The sequence below is a fragment of the Salmo salar genome, chromosome 13 (assembly GCF_965601325.2).
Source record: "Salmo salar chromosome 13, fSalSal1, whole genome shotgun sequence".
Classification (NCBI taxonomy): Eukaryota; Metazoa; Chordata; class Actinopteri; order Salmoniformes; family Salmonidae; genus Salmo; species Salmo salar.
The window spans coordinates 59,218,874-59,237,499 of record NC_138303.1 but is presented as its reverse complement, the minus strand read 5'-3'; the positions used below and the strand labels follow the sequence as shown (position 1 = coordinate 59,237,499).

The 18,626-nt window shown below is 41.3% G+C and overlaps 2 protein-coding genes across 2 annotated transcripts; both read left to right on the top strand.

The window, feature by feature from the left end:
- Positions 1-21: 21 nt before the first annotated feature.
- endou2 (endonuclease, polyU-specific 2) lies at positions 22-7,674 on the top strand. The gene is made up of 7 exons (XM_014136792.3): positions 22-962; positions 1,409-1,569; positions 2,084-2,216; positions 5,575-5,696; positions 5,934-6,046; positions 6,956-7,109; positions 7,322-7,674. Exons 1-7 carry the CDS (start codon positions 824-826, stop codon positions 7,580-7,582), a joined length of 1,083 nt encoding a protein of 360 aa, XP_013992267.1. The 5' UTR covers positions 22-823; the 3' UTR covers positions 7,583-7,674.
- Positions 7,675-7,941: 267 nt separating this feature from the next.
- LOC106567495 (NEDD4 family-interacting protein 1-like) lies at positions 7,942-18,357 on the top strand. Its single transcript, XM_014136789.3, has 7 exons — positions 7,942-8,112; positions 14,906-14,993; positions 15,266-15,396; positions 16,128-16,215; positions 16,433-16,557; positions 16,848-16,914; positions 17,569-18,357. The coding sequence occupies exons 1-7, from the start codon at positions 8,083-8,085 to the stop codon at positions 17,670-17,672; spliced, it is 633 nt and encodes a 210-aa protein (XP_013992264.1). The 5' UTR covers positions 7,942-8,082; the 3' UTR covers positions 17,673-18,357.
- The last annotated feature ends 269 nt before the right edge of the window (positions 18,358-18,626 follow it).

Genomic DNA, 18,626 nt, shown 5'->3' with positions numbered 1-18,626 from the left:
GAATTAGTGATGAGATGAGATGAGACCCATCCGAAGGACGCAACCTTTCCAACAAGAACATACAATGCCTTTTCCTTCCACAAGAGTGTGCAAGGGCTGTGCTGTCATTGTCTTTAACACAGAAGGCTTTGCTGAGTCATACAGGTGGCAGAGGAAACCAAGAATGATTGTTGGACCAAAAGTAATGAACTAACATGAAGAGGTTTTAGACATGTTGCTGATTATGGTGACATTCTGAAATCGAAGGTTCTGACTTCGATTAAATCCTGATCACTTAGTCAGCCTTTTATCGAAATCAACCTTCGATTTTAGAATGCAAACATATTTTAATTTCCTGTCATGAATTTAACAGGTGTGTATTAAAACATGTTTTGGATTTATGCCACCCATCTACAAAATGTTTGAGAATTGAGAGCATTGTTTTAGCTGTTTGTCATGATATTACAGACACAGACAGTACAATGTAACTGTTGTCTTTGATTAAACTGGCCCCTATAATCTGTCCTTCAGCAGGAACACAGCTTCCCTGGTCTCATGCCTATCAAGGGACCTTATTTATTACACACAATAATTAATCTTATTTATACCAACTATTACCATGTGTTTTCACTTGGGAAGGGGACAGGGTGATGGAGGGACAGGACACAGAGTCAGGAGAAGAACAATACAGTACTAAAGAAACAAAGAGAGTCCATGTTGTAGCAAGTGATTCAAAAGCACTCAGTACAACACAGTTTAATCCCTTTGGCTAAAGTTGCTGACAGTGGATAACCCTTTAAAATGGCCTCTGTCATGCCTCGTGGTATAGGAGCGCCCCCCCAGCATGTTAGTAAAGATTTGTGCTTTCAAACAGGCCAGTTCCACACGCACAAATTCGACCACAGGACTGAATCCCCTTAGTTGCCCCAAACCCACAGACCACTTCTCTTTATACGCCAGTGAGCAGGCCAAAGCTGAACAAGGTCAGTAATATATGATGAGTAGCTTGCGTCGATGGTGAGATACTGATTAGATGATAGTGTCAACCAAAACCTGAATGTTGAACTAAAACTGTTAATGTAATATTTTTAGCTTGAAATTGGCTATTTTTTTGGTGTGTTGATTATCAGTTCACTGAATGATTCAGTGATAACATCTGGAAATTGTATTTTATAGTTAATTGTCATACACTTAATTTTTCTCTGTGATAACTTGATTGACCAATAAATGTGTTATATCAATTTTATGGAGGGTATACATTTTTGGGGGGGATATTTACCACACTTAGTAGGATTGTGTAATTTATACATTGAGAAGATGTATAATGTACAGATGTTGGAATGCAGGATTGACAACACCATTTAGAGTTGTTGTATAGCAACGTAAGCATAGGAGTCACTGTACATGACGTGATATTTCTTCACACCAGAGGAACCTGACCCAGTCAGCTGTAGCCTGCAGAGTACAGAGGGACCAACCGGTCACATCATGATTGAAGCTGACCGAGAGCTATCAGCCATGGTGCAGGATATATGGGATAAAGACGTCAACAGACTGAAACCAGGGACAGACTACCGGATCTCTCTGCAGGTAGCAAAACTGAAAACGATCCAATGGCATTGCTGTGGATGTTTTTTTATACACATCATTCCCGTGACAAATTGTACAGATGCATTTTACTCCAAATGAACGAATGGATGTTTTTGCACAACATCATGAGGCCACAAGCATTTGATGAGGAAGGTCAGAGTACATTGAACAAATCTAGATCCCTAAAATGCTCTAGATTGTTGCTCTGTGGTGTCTTTCTAAAGGACACAATAGCATGTTAGACACTGTGCCACAGACAGAGAGCTGCCACAGACAGAGAGAGAGAGAGAATGCAAGTCAAGTGAAAACATGCTGCTGTTGTTAGAATTTCCTGGCTCTCATAAACAAAACACTGGAGTTGCAGCTTTATAGGGCACTGGGTCATGTTTCTTTTTCATCAAGGGGTTACAATGTAAAAATATATATATTCCTGGATCATTGGTGGGAGTGCTTAGACATTTGGAATACTGTATGTAACTGATTTGCTCTTCCTCCTCTGCTGTGCTTTGTGCAGGGGAAAGCTGGGCCTGTGAATGCTGACATGAATGATGACATGAATGATGACATGAATGATGACAATGATGGAGCCGGATATCCTCTGTTCTCATTTGTCGATGAACGCATTTTCAAAAAGGAGTCTTTCTTAGGTAAGGGCCTGACGTGTGAGGGTTAGAGCTTTGGGATCAACTTTTACCTTCAACCGTGCAGTTTCCTGTGTGTTATCATTGTTTTCCTTTGGAAGTTCTGTCATATCTGCAATGTATTACATAAGCAGAGAGTAGCAGGAGTTCAAGTATAATTGAACAAAGTGGTGATTTTAGCATGAAAATCTTGGTGAAGCAAACTCAAAACTTGTTTTAATGCATGCCAGCAAAGCCACAAAACTAAACAATACATTAATTGCACTATAACGGGTACAAGCGGTGCCCACAAACTGTTAGGGCCTACATAAAACTGTCCCAACAGCAGAGCTTTCTTTCCAACACCATGGAGTGAATCCTTACCACTGCTACACCTGGCTATCGGCATAGCCTTGTCTGGCAGTGAAACAGTTCATTTAGCCTTGTTTACTGTATTTTTTAAAAACATAGCTGATATGGCTGACTTTCTTAAACAAATGTAGGTTCTACTGACAATTGAGATGTACAAACTATGGCATAAGGGAACGATGAGCGGATAAGAGGCAATCTGTAATTTTGATATAGACATTAATGAGCGAGCTAAGACGGACGTAGTCAATATAAATATTTGTTCAGCACTTTTGAAATGTAAGCGACAGAATTCAGAGCATGGGCTGTTCTTACAGTATTCTCCCTGTACACCAAGTCAGAACTGTAGGATAAATAAAGGGGGCATATAAGCAAACAATGAAAGCTCTTACAATATTAAATTATGATATATCTCTAAAACAGGCTATAGGCTACATGTGCACCACCAAGTCAGAACAGTAGGCTAAGTTATGAGGGGGAAAGGGACCAAATTATTAGGGTGAGGCACATGGGCCACTAACAGCTTACTACACAACGGACACCTAGTATTACTTTCTTAGCTACAGTATATGTATCTCCCTGGCATATTACATAATTTATGCAGCAGCATATAATACATTTTTGGACTAATCTTGTTGTGCGGTGCTCACTTGAACAGGAAGGTGGGGTGGCAGTCCTTGTGGGCAAATTTAGTCATCACACTTTGTCATCATACTCTGGCATTCTCTGGATTCATGGTGCTTTCAAGACAACTGTGAACCCTGAAAAAAACAAGGTCGAATCATGACGTCAGTGATCTTCAGGTCGAAGCTCTACTGTAGAAGAAGGCCGAGTTCCCGACTTGGAATTCCGAGTTGGATGACCGTTCAAAACGTATTTTCCAGTCGGAGCTAGTTTTTTTCAGAGTTCCCAGTTGTCTTGAACTCACTGAAGTCCGAGATTTCTGAGTTTCCAGTTGTTTTGAACGCGGCAGAAGTCACCTGGATTAACAGCATGGCAACCGTATTCAACCTTTTCTGGCCCATGGTGTTGCATGTGAACGTTTATCCTTTTAAGCTTGGAAAAGAGACCCTTAAACCCAGAATTGGACCACAAACCCTCTCCACTGAATAGAAGTGAAATTATTGAAGCTAGTGATTGCTTTGCAAAGCTTGCAGTTAGCCACCGATTCCTTCCAAAACACTCAATGTTGAATTTGCGATTTCCGACTTGTTGTATAATGTTTATTTCCAATGGCCAATGAGCACCGATACGATTTATCTATAATTTCTCTTCATATGACAAGGATTGAAAAGAATTTGCCAGTAGATTGTCAACTTGATTCCTGATGATGACTACTTGTCTAGCTTGCTAGCTAAGATTTTGAAAGTATGATGTTGAAAGTATGATGTTGACAATCTACTGGTAGGTATAACGTGAGCTGACATCATTTTATCTGTGGCCAATGACCATAAGCCTTCTTGGATGGGCACTTCTAATGTAAATCTATGCAGCACCCAAGGGGCTTGAATTTTCTAGCTTTCCCCTGTAGATTTTGCAGTGACGCCAATTATGGCGTAACTAGAGAACATTACCAACCCCTACGCTCTGTATTTTCCGCTGGCTGTCCCACAACCACAGAAAGCACTGAGCTAGGCTCAAACACCTGCATTTTGGAGCTTCCTTACTCAAGAAAGCAAAAAAGAGACCATGTTTGTATGCAGCTTTATTAACTCAATTATGTATTTTTTTATATTGTTTGCAAACTGATATGTGACACGTACTAATGCCAGAATAACATGCAAAACAGGCAACAAAACAGGTGGGGCTCAGCCCTACCTGAATGATGGGTCACCACTGATTGAACATGTGGATAGACAAAACAAACTAGTCCTGTCAGCAAACATGTCCACATTGGCACGATGTAGGCCCAATGCGGCCTAAAATATTGGCCTCATGTAGGCTGCCCACATTGGCCAATGTGCCTTTAACCCATAAACTCCACATTGGCCCCAGGGCAGGTGGGCGCAAGGGCAGCTCTCATGTCACTTGAAATAAGCCCACCCTTTTGGATTGGCTGCCAGTTACATTGTATCAGAAAGAGAACAAAGTTGTTACTGTCATACATATTTTTAGCAGAGAAAAATAAAAGTTTATCTTATGTCATATGCACTTATCTAAGGCTGCGTTTACACAGGTAGTCCAATCCTTATCTTTTTTCCATCAATTAGTCTTTTGACTAATCACAACAGATCTTTTCACATCAGATCTTTTTCTGAGCTGATCTGATTAGTCAGAGGACCAATTAGTGAAAACAAGATCAGAATTGGTCTGCCTGTGTAAACACAGCCACTTCATCATTGGCAGTGTACAATATACATTTTTTGTTGATTTCACACAACAGAACACTTAAACTGGAGTGAGACTCAGTAAAGGTTGCACAAAAATAACTTGTGAACTTATAGCTATAAGTTTATATCTTAAAAAATATAATTAAAAGATAATTGGCTGTAAAGTTCTGAACCCTCATTGGTTTGAATGGTGTCAGCCATTTTTATCTTGTATTATTTTTTACTTAACAACATGAAATGGGGTATTTGTACACCATGCCTGCAAATATTCTATTGAGCCCTTACCTCTACATTATGGTGTGGGCTTGCCTGTGCTGGGCTTGGTGTAGACTAGCCTGTGCTGGGCTTGGTGTAGGCTTGCCCGTGTTGGTCTGGTGTGGGCTTGGTGTGGGCTAGCCCGTGTTGGTTATGGTGTGGGGTGGCCCATGTTGGGCTGGTGTCCATTAGTTTGCTGGGTTGGTGTCGGCTAGCCCGTGTCGGGCTGGTTTGGACTTGGTGTGGGCTAGGCCGTGCTGGGCTTGTTGTGGGCTAGCCCATGTTGGGCTGATTTAGGCTTTGTGTGGGCTAGCCCCTGCCCACCTTGCCCACCAAATACCCACATGGGGCCAATGGGGTCATGTTTGCTGGGCTCTTACTTGATCAGAACACACGCTACACTCTAAACTAAACTGTATGTCTTCTTCCAGCCTTTATCTCTCTACTGGATAACTATGAAAGTGATACAGGTGAGCCTGAGATTGTAACCCCAGAGGAGGAAGCAGAAAACCACAAGTTTCTGGACTGCATGCTTCGAACGCCCACCATGAAGGTACCAGTTAAAACATATGGTGGAGAGGTCGATAAAAAGAAAACTCTATTTATTTTATCAGATGAAAAGGAACATAAGTCAAATCACAGATAAATGTGATCAGAAAAAGTGAAAAAAAAATGTCTGTGACATCAATTCACAGGGAGAACCATGGCCAAGTTGGAACGTCAACAGCGAAAGTGAGTCAATCAACATCCCATGATTGAAATTGTCTTCATATGTTTCTCTCATTTTTAGATTGCACATAAGTACCTAGTAGAGAAACAGCTCTCCCCAGAGGGATTACCGGAATTCAAGAAGCAGCTCTACCGTATCTGGTTTGAGCTGTACGCCAGACGAGGAGCTAGCAAGTGGGTGGAACTCTCCTCTTACGTAACTGTTACTTTTCAGATGTCAAAATAATTCATCATTAGGCTGCTAAATGTTTTCTCTTCCTTGGTTAGGGTTAGGCTCAGTCAGTATAAAATCCATTCACAATTAGAGAAAGCTGTATCATCACCTCAGACTCTCTTTTCCTTTGTCTTTATGCCAGTCTTTTCAAATGGCAAAGAGTGTGGACTTGCAGGTCAAGACTGGACTCGAGTCTGACTCAAGGCACACATTTGATTATTTGAGACATGACTTGGCAGGAAAGAACTTGAAACTTGACTTGGACTTGGAGCCTCAAGACTCGGGACTCGATTTTGACTTGAGACTGATGACTCGAAAGGATTGTTTAAAAATGCCTGTTTCTGTACCGCTTTGTCAGAATTTGATATCTTATTTTACTGTATGAGACAAATGAAAATGGCTGGCCGCTATTTCATTCAATGAGTAGACGAAGGACAGCTACTTGAACATTAGTCATTATATCTAGGGGAAAAAATTACCAAATTAAACTCAGGCTAGAAACTTGAAAGAAAAACACTTGTGACTCGACTCGACTTGATTTGAGATTACAATGCATGATTTGGACTTGATTCGAGATTACAATGCATGATTTGGACTTGAATTGCGATTACAATGCATGATTTGGACTTGATTTGCACATAACTTTGTGTATTCCTAGGAGGAGAAGGAGAGTAGTCTATTATTTTCAGTAGTTAACACTTATACTGTATGTTAACACCCAGATTGTGCTGTAATTTCATCATGTGTACTACCACGCAAGTGGTGGATGAGCTTCCATTAGACCTGCCCAATATCATCCCTTCAGAAAAAGGGTGTAAAATTAGTAGTCTGATTTTCCAGCCTCATGATGTTCTCCCATGTTCCTCCAGGCCGGACTCCTCAGGGTTTGAGCATGTCTTTGTCGGAGAGACCAGAGGGGGCCGCACAGTCATCGGCTTTCATAACTGGATTCAGTTGTATTTGCAAGAGAAGCTGGGACACATTGATTACAAAGGCTACAGTGTGAACGCAAATTCCCCCCAGGTTACATAAAAAATACTGAAATTATGAATGTATGTTTTGATTATCATGTTGAATCAGTTGTGTGACTGTGATGAGATGGTAGTTAACAATTCCAGGGCACTTCTTTGGAAATAATGTGAGAAATTTCAAACCTACTGAATGACTGTCCCATGGGTGTAGGCCTGTATGTGTTTATTGTTGTCTCTCTCTTCTCTCTTTTATTTAAAAACCAGCCTGACGAGAACAAGCATATCCTGGCGCTACAATTCAGTTGGAAGAATGGAATAAAACCCAAAGGCAGCATCTTCGTTGGCGTCAGTCCTGAATTTGAGTTTGCCCTTTATACCCTGTGTTTCCTGGTCTCACCCAATGAGCGTGTCAAAGTGTTCTTCAGTATCTATGAGGTGGATATTGTCTGTCACCACTACAACCAGAAGCATATCGGCACAACTTACCCTGTTCTTGTGAAATATCAAAAGGAACAAAAAAACTAATCAAACAGGACTCAAATACACTCTTACCCAAGTGTCATGAGTATTATTTTAGTCTTTTTATTTTAAATAAAGATACAATACATCTTACAAGACTAAGTGTTATGTTGCTGTATTCATTATTGCTGAACTAGAAGAACTGGCGCCACAGCATGTAATCTTCAGAGGTAACCTATATTATTTCACCTTTAAAGTTTTTGAATAGTGGAATACAGTGAGTAGTCTACACATAGTATTGCCACTTTAAGCCAAAATGTACAATAACTGGAATATTAGATGGATATTATTTTACTGTCAATGCCTGTGTTTTTGTGGGGGCAGTAGAGTAAAGAGCGGATGCGTGACCTAGTTTTGGAGTATTGACGTAACAAGCACGCAGAGAAAGAGGGGAGGGACTTGAGCAGACAGCGTCCCAATAGTTTATATTTCCGTTATACTTTCTGTATTGAATACATTGGCTGTCGATTGTTTTAATTCAAAGATTTGAGTCTGTTCATATTAGGATGGCTGAGCCGTGTGCTAGATATCAGCAGGTGAGTAAAAAAGTTTGTCTCAGCGAGCAAGCATTAGCTAACTGTGGTTTGTTTACTAAGAAACACTGGTAATGGGTTGGATCTAGGCCTCATTGTTTTGTGATGGCACCATGACTGAGTCAGTTTACAAGTTAATATCAACACGCCATGATGCTTTATAGTTCAATTAAAATGCTAGTCATTTTTGTTGGTTAGCAATACATTTTATTTAACTTGGTCAAATATTTGTAGGTGATGTTTTGACTGTACACACTCGCTCCTCCAACCCTGTCCTTGGAAAGCTACCCTCCTGTAGGATTTCGCTCCAACTCCAGTTGTAACTAACCTGGTTTATTTTGTCAACCAGTTCGTTATCAGAATCGGGTGTGCTAGATTATGGTTGGAGAGCCCTGCACTAGCTAACTACTCAATAGGCGATTAACCTCAACTCCACGATTTACGATGGAGTTGAGCAGCGACTAATGTGTGCTGACAGGACTGACGCGCAGACATCGCATAACAAAAAAACCCGTCTCATTTCGGCACGTAAAAATAACCGAATATTACACATGACGTTCTGTGTAATTGCTGGTTAGTGGTTACTCTTTAAGTGCTGAAATCCGTAGTTCGTTTATGAGAAAAACTTAATTCTATGTGACCTCGGAGCTCAAATCCGCCTACACTAGTCACCGCTCAACTCCATCATAAATCGTGGTGTTGAGTTATAGTCAGCTAGTGTAACAGATGTCCCACGAAGACAAGACTGGTCTCGGCACCAGTCTAACTATGCAATCGTATTTCGTAAGTCTCTTGTGTTGTGTTTTTAAAGAAATAACTACTCAGCCAGCGACCACAGTTAATTGGTGTTTATTCTGACAATGGCTGTAGATTCGTGATTCATGCTTGCATGTCAATATCAGACTGGGTATTTTGTAATCAAACATAATAACAATGACAAAAATAGTATAAAATACAGTACATGTAAGTATCTGACGATTGACACAAGGAAGCACATTAGATGTGCAGGACAACATTACATTAAGTGTACAAAACATTAGAAACACCTTCCTAATATTAAGTTGCACCCCTTTTCCCCCCCAATTCGTTGGGGCATGGACTCTACAAGGTGTCAAAAGCTTTCCACAGGGATGCTGGCCCATGTTGACTCCAATGCTTCCCACAGTTGTCATGTTGGCTGGATGTCCATTGGGTGGTGGACCATTCTTAATTAACACAGGAAACTTGAGCGTGAAAAACCCAGCAGCATTTCAGTTTTTGACACACTCAAACCGGTGCGCCTGGCACCTACTGCCATAACCCATTCAAAGGCACTTAAATCTTTTGTCTTACCGATTCACCCTCTGAATGGCACATATAGACAATCCATGTCTCAAGGCTTAAAAATCCTTCTTTAAACTGTCTTCTACCCTTCATCTAAACTGATTGAAGTGGATTTAACAAGTAAATCAATAAGGGATCATAGCTTTCACCTGGATTTACCTGGTCAGTCTGTCATGGAAAGAGCAAGTGTACCTAATGTTTTGTACACTCAGTCTATGTTGACGGCTGTTGTCGTAACATTGTATTGATTAATGTGACGACTGCTGCTCATCAAATGATTAACGGTTTATAATTACGTGATTAAATTAATTAGGTAATTATTAACAAATTAACCTGGAGCACCGTGCAAAAGTTTTGGCTTTGAGTTTCTATTTCCCAAATGAACTCAAAGAATATCAGAATATCGATTTTTTTTTTTTTACAAAAGTCACTAATTAAGTAAGTTCCTCTACAGTCTCATTCTGAACATCGCATAATCCGGGAATCTGCACAAATCCGAGTCCCACTAAATAAGTCCGTACCACACCAATTGAGTTGATTATTTATTTACTAACAAGCTAAAATGATAATAAGATACACAAACACACAGTCTAGGCTATTGATTAGAACTTAGTACAATGAAAAAGGTCCCTAGCGGGCCAACACAATATGACACGTTACACAAAATGGGGATTTCAAAAGCGGGAGAAAGAGAACGAGAGAAAAGCACACTTGGGTACATTTGTCAACTATGCTGATTTTTAACCCTAACCTTGCCTCGAACTGCCACTCTTATGGGTCAGAATATAATGATGTAATTACATGTTGAAGGTCTCCGATGGGGTGTCTCTTCGTGGACCGGGTTCAGACTTCTCTGATGACCGCACGTCTTCGGTTACCGGGTGTAACTCTATTTGTCCTCACGATGTCAGTGTCCTTTCTCTTAGTGGTCTTTTTCCTCGCCCTTGATCTGAAAAGGGTTCTTCGGAGGACGGCTAATCAGCTGTGTAGATGGTTCCAGCGTTGGAATGAAAGCAGTGTAGACACACGATTCCTTGGAGAGTGGTAACTGGGTGGTCCTGCTTGAATTCACCCTCTTAGACATAACTACTCATCTGTAGCATAGATTGTAAAAAGGTTCCTTTGTCTTCTTCAACCTCGTGTTGAATTTTGGGTTTACAACTAATTCGAACCTTGGCTGCAGCTCGTGGTCACTTACACGGAACCCAAACCGGCTGCGTGTGTGCGCCATCGTGCATAATGATATTTTGTCCCCCCACACCAAACGTGATCACGACACGCAGGTTAAAATATCAAAACAAACTCTGAACCAATTACATTAATTTGGGGACAGGTCGAAAAGCATTAAACAATTATGGCAATTTAGCCTGCTAGCTTGCACTTGCTTGCTAATTTGTCCTATTTAGCTAGCTTGCTGTTGCTACCTAATTTGTCCTGGGATATAAACATTGAGTTGTTATTTTACCTGAAATGCACAAGGTCCTCTACTCCGACAGTTAATCCACACATAAAACGGTCAACCGAATCTAGTCATCCTCCCAGGCTTTTTCTTCTCTGGACTTTATATTGCAATTGGCAACTTTCATAAATTAGGTGCATTACCGCCACCGACCTCGTTCGTCTTTCAGTCACCCACGTGGGTATAACCAATGAGGAAATGGCATGTGGCTACCTGCTTCTATAAACCAATGAGGAGATGTGAGAGGCAGGACTTCCACCGCGATCTGCGTCACAAATAGAACTGACTTCTATTTTAGCCCTTGGCAACGCAGACGCTCGTTGGCGCACACAATAATTGAATAATTTAGATTAAAAAAATTATTTTGCAACGTTCGCACACGCGACGCAAGAGGTGTAGTCAGGGTATTAGTCTGCTATGTTAATTCTTAACTTACATGTTTTATACCCTTGGGTCAGAAATGGGCGTTTCCGCCTTTAGGGCAAGTTCTCTGGGCGTAACTAGTTACGAGGCAAGGTCTGGATTTTACTCAGATCCAATTTAGACAACTAACTTCACATTTCGTCTTTACAAAAACATTCTCTTTGATCTGGACATTTTCCACACAACGTACAGTATGCAAACATCAAGTACATAGTGTGAAAACTCTTCAAGTTACAATGTTTTCATTATAACGTCGTCATTTAACATTTAATAACATAACACAAACGACATTAATTTTCGTGTTCCATCTATCGTCACTACTACCATTTTGGCTGATGACACATATTGTCCCAAAGTCCATTTATTGTATGTTACTGTTCAGAGGTAGATTCTCCATAGGCCCATCATACATTCCATCCCTCCATACTGAGAGGACAAAAGGGATTTTGTCTGCTGCCTTAAGATTTACAATGGGCGGGAGTTGTCATAAACCCCCCCAACCCCACCTCCATACCTCTCGATCTCTCCCCCGCTGGTGGGTGTGAGAGATATCTCGGTAGGATTATGGTCCACGGTAACCTGACCCGAACAGGCCAGTCATGACACTGTAGATCCGTGATTCGTCTGTTAGCATGGAAATAACTGAATTAGCAGGGGCTAATGCGATTGTTACAATTTAAAGCAAGCTAGCTAACTCGCTCTTACAGCAATAACAAACAAAAGCACATCCCAGGAAGCCCCCAATATCTAACAGGTACTGTACACACACCATAAAAACTGAACAAAAATATAAACGCAACAATTTTAAAATAATCTGTCAATTGAAATACATTTAAGTCTAATCTATGGACTGGGAATGCAGATATGCATCTGTTGGTCACAGATACCTTAAAAGAAATGGGCCTCACAATGGGCCTTAGGATCTCGTCATGGTATTTCTGTGCATTGAAATTGCGGTTGATAACATGCAATTGTGTTGGTTGTCCATAGCTTATGCCTGCCCATACATATATACACCTAAAAAAGTATGTGGACACGCCTTCAAATTAGTGGATTTGGCTATTTCAGCCACACCCACTACTGACAGGTGTATAAAAATCAAGCACACAGCCATAAAATCTCCATAGACAAACATTGGCAGTAGAATTGGCCTTACTGAAGAGCTGTGACTTTCAATGTGTCACCCTCATAGGATGCCACCTTTCCAACAAGTCAGTTTGTAAAATTTCTGCCCTGCTAGATCTGCCCGGTCAACTGTAAATGCTGTTTTTGTGAAGTGGAAACGTCTAGGAGCAACAACAGCTCAGCCGCAAAGTGGGAGGCCACACAAGCTCACAGAACGGGACCGCTGAAGCGTGTAGAGCGTAAAAATTGTCTGACCTTGGTTGCAACACTCACTACCGAGTTCCAAACTGCCTCTGGAAGCAACGTCAGCACAAGAACTGTTCGTCTGGAGCTTCATGAAATGGCTTTCCATGGCCAAGCCTAAGATCACAATGCCAAGCGTCGGTTGGCTGGAGTGGTGTAAAGCTCGCCGCCATTGGACTCTGGAACATTGGAAATACGCTCTGTGGAGTGATGAATCATGCTTCACCATCTGGCAGTCCGACAGACAAATCTGGGTTTGGCGGATGTCAGGAGAACGCTACCTGCCCCAATTCATAGTGCCAAATGTAAAGTTTATTTTGGGGCTGTTTTTCATGGTTCGGGCTAGGCCCCTTAGTTCCAGTGTAGGGAAATCTTAACGCTACAGCATACGTTGTGGCAACAGTTTGGGGCAGGCCCTTTCCTGTTTCAGCATGACAATGCCCCCATGCACAAAGCGAGGTCCATACAGAAATGGTTTGTCTAGATCGGTGTGGAATAACTTGACTGGCCTGCACAGAGTCCTGACCTCAACCCCATCGAACACCTTTGGGATGAATTGGAACGCCGACTGCGAGCTAGGCCTAATCGCCCAACCTCACTAATGCTCTTGTGGCTGAATAGAATCAAGTCCCCACAGCAATGTTCAAACATCTAGTGGAAAGCCTTCCCAGAAGAGTGGAGGCTGTTATAGCAGCAAAGGGGGGACCGACTCCATATTAATGTCCATGATTTTGGAATGAGATGTTCGACGAGCAGATGTCCACATACTTTTGGTCATGTAGTGTACATTCCTTATGTTTCCAAAACCGTACCGCAAGTGATGGGTGTTAATATTTTAGAGCGAGCACCAGGGCACTTAATAAAAAGATGCCTTCATCAATAAGCGGTAAAGGTAGTTGGCGTCTGTGAATGGACAACCAGGTTGCTAGGTGAAGTCTATTGAGGGCTAGTGCAATATCCTCCATGAATTTGATCCCTTTATCTCCCATTACCGCTAGGTTTAGTGTAAGTAGGAAACTGATGACTGCCCTTATCAACAATATTAGCTCATTATCACAAGTGACATTCTTTGGTGCAATTTCTACCATTTTATACAGTGTAGTTGACAGCTGGCCCCATCTGTGGACTGTATTTCTCTGCCTGAACTCACCAATATTCTGGAGCCTAATCCTCTTGGAAGTTAGTAATGAGTTAACATGACAACTGATGGGCCTGCATACTGATACAAAATACTATAAACATTTATTGGGGGGTTGAAGAGGACAACAATCTCTGTTATACAACCAAAATGGAGAACAGTGGGTGTCTGCTTTCCATTTTGTTACATGAGTAGCTAGGTCATGAGAGGTCTGATCAAAGAGTAATGCTGAACCAGAGACGGAAGAGGAAGGAAAACATCCCACTCGCTCATTTTTTCTGGTTCAATGAAAGTCCATGAACTAAGCAGACCAGACCCAGCAGCTATTGCATTGGTGCCTATGGGAGAACCACTGGTGCCTATGGGAGAACCACCCCGTTAAGCAGACCAGAACTTGACATTTTTTCAATGATAAACGGCCTGAGTAAGACATTGTTATTTATCCACTATCTTTGGCTGAATCCTAGCGTGACCCTGTAAGAGGGAAAATGCCATCTCAACGTCAACCTTGTGCAGCGGGCAGCCATCCTATCTCATCTGACCACTGAACATTGGCCTTCATTTTCAGTTCATTTCCTGACGATTCTACATGCTGAATCGCCATCGTTCATTGACACCCAGCAGGTGACATGTTGCGCACGGCCGGTGTTCGTTATGGTGTGTCTTGTCCATAAGTCTGCTATAATATGGAGTTGCCTGACCCTGTAGCTTAGGTAGCTTGTTTTCCTTAGGCTACATCTCAATACTGCCCTACCAAGCAAAAAGGCAGTAACTGCTCATTTGGTCAAAAATGAGTGAATGTCATTTTTTGCTACATTAAATACATGCTTAATCATGTGAACAAGTATCCTGCCTCTACTGTATTGTGTTTTGGAGAAAATGGGGGTCATGTTAGCAGTAACTGCATAAAGTTACTGTGAAACCAAGGTAAATAAAAGTAATGTATCAGTTCCACGCTATGAGCAGTTACTGTCTTTTTGCTTGGTAGGGCAGAATAGTGCTTGGACTGATTTCTTCTCTATGTCATGTTGACGTTGTCACGGTCATCTAGGCCTAACCCGTGTATTGACTCCTCCCCCATGCAGCTGCCCAATGAAGAGGAGCCAGAGGAGGCTCTCCAGGTGGCAGCCGATGCCCCACCCCCTTACAGCAGCATTGCAGAAGAAAATGCAGGTAAAAGCGCAATACACACACACACATCACAGAGCAGCACTATGGTTTGGCCTGGGAATCAATGTCCTTACCTTTACTCCAAGGGACATTACACAGTCCAGAACTAGACTATGACCATCAAGTATCTTTGTTCGGACACAGTGGAGATTTCCCTACTAACGTTAGGTTTACCTATGCTGTTACAGCAATTAGCCCACCATAAGGGGATAGATAACACTGAAGTGTAACACAGCAGCTTATGCGCCGCAATTTAACTTATTTATCTCTCTTAGCTTATTTTGACTACAAAGAAAATGGGGGTTTCCCCAAGCCACCATCATACAACGTGGCCACAACGCTCCCTTCCTATGACGAGGCGGAGCGAACCAAGGCTGAAGCCCATGTTCCCTTGGTGGCTGGAAGGGTGAGTGTCCCACTGTTACAAACTCCACGGTGTCCTCCCTTGTGGTTTTGCCAGACTATTTTATACTCGGAGTATAACACCATGAACCCCATTGCATATAATATCAAAGCAAACCTGTTTAACTATGGTTGTGTGTGTAGATATACTGTACTCAGTAGAGTGTATTGAAATGGTGAGTCATACATTGTCAGCAGACACCCTAATAATCACTGTCAGATAATGAGACTGCTCATCTATGCCCTCCAGTGGGAAATGTTTTGTCATACCTTGTCATCCCATTTAAATGACTGGTCTGTGTTTCTTTGCCACACACTGCTTGCCTTGCGTACAGCACAGGGAACAACTGGGGACTTTTGATGATGTACTAACTTGCTGTGCACTGGAGGTACAGTAATGGGGTGGAAGTGTGTGGAATGGAATAGTACCATTAGGCAAAGATGTGGCAGCCGTTTGCAGAGACCTGTCTGTCGACCTGTAGCGTATTAGTGGCGCATTTCCTGATTGCACATCAAATGTTATTCTTTCAACTAAATTGAAGCAGCTTTCCAGCTAAATGCCTTCTCCATCCACGACATTAGAGAAATGTAAAGCGAAGGGTCAATGAAGAGAAGGAGTTGTGCTTTGTAGCGTGAATGTTTCCTTTCTTGGTTGATATAGCCTTTTTAATAGGATTTCCATCATAAAATGACTTGATAATGATCTCTACCGTATGTTTATCTCTATCTCTGCAGGATGAAGACTTTGTAGCCAGGGACGACTTTGAGGATGCAGACCAGCTGCGCATAGGGAACGATGGCATTTTCATGTTGACCTTTTTTAGTAAGTCACATCTTGAAGTAAAACCTTCTCCTTGGTTGGGACGGGGGTTGGTATAATACACAACGGCGACATGAAGAACAGTCATGTAATGTATTTCTTTCACGATAAAGGTATTTGATGGATATTTGATGTGATCGTAGAATGTTATATTGTGAGGAGAAAGCCCATCCTAGTAGACCATATACACCGCCTCTTTCCCTCTCTTCCTCCACTTTAGTGGCATTCCTTTTCAACTGGATCGGTTTCTTCCTGTCCTTCTGTCTGACCACCTCGGCAGCAGGCCGCTACGGGGCCATCTCTGGCTTCGGCCTGTCGCTCATCAAGTGGATCCTCATTGTCCGGGTAAGATTTCCCTACCAACCCTCTCTGAGATGTAAAGGTGGTAGACAAAGCTTTCCCTGATATTTATATACAAGAAATAAATACTTTTATTAAAATTATATGTAATGATATTTTGGTCAGAGTAGATTGTGGTTCCTTAACATAAGAAGCATCAAGTGGCAGGGATCTGATGGCAAAGCACTTCAGTTTGGTGTAGGTTTCCCTCTTCCAGAGCCCAAGATCACATTCATGGTTACTATGACCAGTCCACTTATCTTTTATGTTTGTGTGATTATTATTTTTCTCCCTAGTTCTCCACCTATTTCCCTGGGTACTTTGATGGGCAGTACTGGCTGTGGTGGGTGTTCCTGGTACTGGGTAAGTACAACCAGTTCTGTCTTTCTCATTTGTAGTACTAGACATGTAAATACAGAAACATTGTAGCATTGGTGTAAAGGTATCTATTCAATAGATAGAGTGCATAAATCCAATACATTATGACAATGACCCTTATTGCAGCTTTAACTCTTCTATATGTAACGTTTTGGGAGATTCAACCAAATTCACATAGAAATGTGTGTTTTATAGATGCATCATTCTCATTGAAAGCAAGTCAAAGAAGCGGCATATGTGTTCTATGTGCACTATTTATATGCTTCTCGTTCTTAAGTTTTGTTTTTGCGTCTTTTACTTTTCAGTTTTGTACACCAGCTTCAAACAGCTAAAAATACAATATTTTTGGTTCTGGAGAAGATATTTCACAGTGGTTTAGATAGTACAATGGTTCTCTACACTGGCTGTGGTGGGTTTTGTCACAAACTGAAATTAGGCGAACTATTCAAATTTTATCAACCAGGAAATGGCAGAGCGATTTTGGCATAGTGCACCTTTAACACACACTATCTTGTTTGTGGAGCTGGAAGTTGGGAAGTGCTAACCCAAAAAACATTATTGAAAAAGAACTACTGTTAAATCCTGCTAAAATAACGATGACCCTTATCGCCCTAATCTACTGTATTCTCTGTCCTCCAGGATTCTTGCTCTTCCTCAGAGGATTCATTAACTACGCCAAGATCCGTAAAATGGCAGACTCGTTTTCTAGTCTCCCGAGAACCAGAGTCCTTTTCATCTACTAAAAGGGGAAATCTGAGCTCATCTTTAGAAAAGTTCGCTATCTGGCCTCAACTCCATCACGAAAAACAGAGAGGGAACACCTCTTGTTTTGCTGCTGATAAATTGGGCAAATCATTTCTATGTCTCTTGATGTAAACTAGTGGATGCTGACAATTCTGTAACTATTCAATCATTAGTGGTTTATTTCAAGTGCTGTTTGCAATCAAATCTGTGACGTATAAATAATGCTTAGACTAACCTGTACCCCCGCTCATTGACTTGGTACCGGTACCCCCTGTATATAGCCTCAGTATAGTTATTTTATTGTTTTATTTTTTAAATATTATTTTTTACTTTAGTTTTAGTAAATATTTTCTTAACTGCATTGTTAAGGGCTTGTAAGTAAGCATTTCACGGTACGGTCTACACCTGTTGTATTTGGTGCATGTGACAAATAAAATCTGATTTGATTTATATAATTTGTATTATCTGTTTAACAATGGCATGTACTGTTCCTGTTAAACAATAGGGGGCAGTCTTTGTCTTTTTTCTGTCCTCTTTCAAAGTGTTTGATATGGAGACAGCTCGGCTCTATGCTGACCCTGTGGAACTACCCATAGAGTTGTCTGTGAATAGGAGCATTGAGTGAAATCTATTGATGTTCTTGATGTATATGATAATGAAATTAAAGTCACTTTTTAAGATGTAGCCTTCAATGTGGAGAAAACGGAATGATTTTGTATTCAAGCTTAATTTGCTCTGGAAATCCTAGTCAATACAGGGGTAGAGGAATGCACTGGAACCTTGTAGTTAGGGTTTGTCAGTGCATTTCAGACATTTCAAGGAGAATCCCAGGCAAATTAGCTAAGCTAACTGTTCAATTACATTGAACAAAAATACCTAAAAGCAACATACCATTTTTTTTGTGAGTTAGTTTATGTAAGTAAATCAGTAAATTGAAATATATTCGTTAGACC